This window comes from Vicia villosa, unplaced genomic scaffold, assembly GCF_029867415.1.
Source record: "Vicia villosa cultivar HV-30 ecotype Madison, WI unplaced genomic scaffold, Vvil1.0 ctg.000423F_1_1_2_unsc, whole genome shotgun sequence".
Lineage (NCBI taxonomy): Eukaryota > Viridiplantae > Streptophyta > Magnoliopsida > Fabales > Fabaceae > Vicia > Vicia villosa.
Window position 1 is genome coordinate 48066 of NW_026705201.1, and position 1936 is coordinate 50001.

At 33.3% G+C, this 1936-nt stretch overlaps 1 protein-coding gene across 1 annotated transcript; it reads left to right on the plus strand.

The window, feature by feature from the left end:
• The first annotated feature begins 465 nt into the window (after positions 1 to 465).
• On the plus strand, positions 466 to 1582 carry LOC131628142 (cell division protein FtsZ homolog 2-1, chloroplastic-like). Its single transcript, XM_058899008.1, has 2 exons — positions 466 to 686; positions 846 to 1582. The coding sequence occupies exon 2, from the start codon at positions 947 to 949 to the stop codon at positions 1565 to 1567; it is 621 nt and encodes a 206-aa protein (XP_058754991.1). The 5' UTR covers positions 466 to 686; positions 846 to 946; the 3' UTR covers positions 1568 to 1582.
• Positions 1583 to 1936: the final 354 nt, after the last annotated feature.

The following is a 1936-nucleotide window of genomic DNA, read 5'->3' on the forward strand; positions in this document are numbered from 1 at the left end:
TAAAGAAAAAGGTTTTGGCGGGAAATCTTTAATGGAGACCTTCTAGGATTATAATTAAGTAATAATTAATTAATTAAAGAAAAAGGTTTTGGCGGGAAATCTTTAATGGAGACCTTCTAGGATTATAATTAAGTATGATGATGATGATTTGAGTTAGTGGGAAGTTTTAAATAATGAAACTAATAATTATTATATTATATTATTAATTAATTAAATAAATAATTAAAGAAAATGGTTTTGATATAAAACTTATTTAATTATTAATCTGTAAAAAAAAATTGAAAAAAAAATGGCACTCAAGTTCTCATTGGATGTCCTATTTATGTGGGATCTATTAAAATGATATGTGGTCACTATTTTTTATTATTAAATAATAATTAATTAATTAAAGAAAAAGGTTTTGGCGGAAAATCTTTAATGGAGACCTTCTAGGATTATAATTAAGTATGATGATTGATTTTTTAGTGTTAAGAGAGAATGATTGAATTAGAATAACACTGAAAAAAAGTTATCAAAGTTACCAACACCCAATCCACGATTTATCGGTACAGTGAACATTGCATGATTTTCTTAACTGCAGTGAAACATGGTCCTCACTCCTCATTCTTACTGTAAAACCCCTTTGTTGTTTTCCGCATTGCCACATCTGGGTTTTACCAATCACAATGTTTTCCTCAAATTCTCAGGTTTCTCTTTCTCTAACACCACACTATTATCTTCTTCATTCTCACCAATCACACTTTCTCTCACTCTTTGCATTGTTTTGTACTTTTTCCTGCATGCCAATTTGTTTTTATCAGTCAATTGATTATATGAATACTTCCTAATTCTGCTTAATTGAACAGGTTTTGGAAGATAAAATTCTTAGTGAATGGAAAGTTTGATTCCGTTGGAACCCTAATTTTTCTCTGTATTTGATCTTTATATTGTAACATCATAGTTCAAAATGATTACTTGTGTGCCAACAAATTTTGTACATTTTAATTTGCTGAATGTTAGAGGAAGGACATTTCCTAGGAGAGTTAATTTCATGCAAAATGTTGACAGAAGAAATGGATTTTTAGGTAGTGTAATTAAGTTAGGTTTAGTTCAAGTCAAGTGTTCAAATCATAGCCAAGATCCTTTTCTACATCTACATCCCGAGGTTTCGATGCTGAGAGGTGAGGCGAGTAAGACGGTGGATATTCCAAGAAAAGGTAGTTTAGGTGAGGATTTATCTGAGAGGGTAGAAGATATGTCTAGTCGGAGTAACTACAATCAGGCAAAGATTAAGGTTATTGGTGTGGGAGGTGGTGGATCTAACGCGGTCAATCGCATGATAGAGAGTTCGATGCAGGGAGTTGAGTTTTGGATTGTTAATACTGATGTTCAGGCCATGAGAATGTCGCCTGTGTTTCCTGAGAACCGTTTGCAAATTGGTTTGGAGCTTACGAGAGGTCTTGGAGCTGGTGGTAACCCTGAGACGGGAATGAATGCTGCGAAAGAAAGCAAGGAATCAATTGAAGAGGCGGTTTATGGAGCTGATATGGTCTTTGTTACGGTATGTTCAGCTACTTTTCTCCAGTAATAGTTTCTGCAAATTGAGTTACAGTTTTATGTTATGAATTTTCTTAGTGTAGATCTAAATATTATACCATGATCTCACGTGATTTACAAGTATCACTACATATGAGTAAGGGATCAAGTTGCCAAAACATTGACTAATTTTATAACTCGAAGCGTGCCGTGGCATAATGACGTCAAATATAGCGTCTATATCACCATAGTGTAACAATTTTCTTTTAGCAAACCTCTGTTGTTCTGCAATATGCAATTTAGTACAAAGTGTTGTCACATAGCGACTACAACACTGTTTCAAAATTTGGAAGAGACGTGGTCGTGGTTCTTTTAAATCGTTCTTTATAGGTACATTTTTCTAAACTTGAAAATTGAAATG

Excerpts from the sequence above, each read along its gene's own strand:
- LOC131628142 (XM_058899008.1), top strand. The coding sequence starts at position 947 with ATGATTACTTGTGTGCCAACAAATTTTGTACATTTTAATTTGCTGAAT.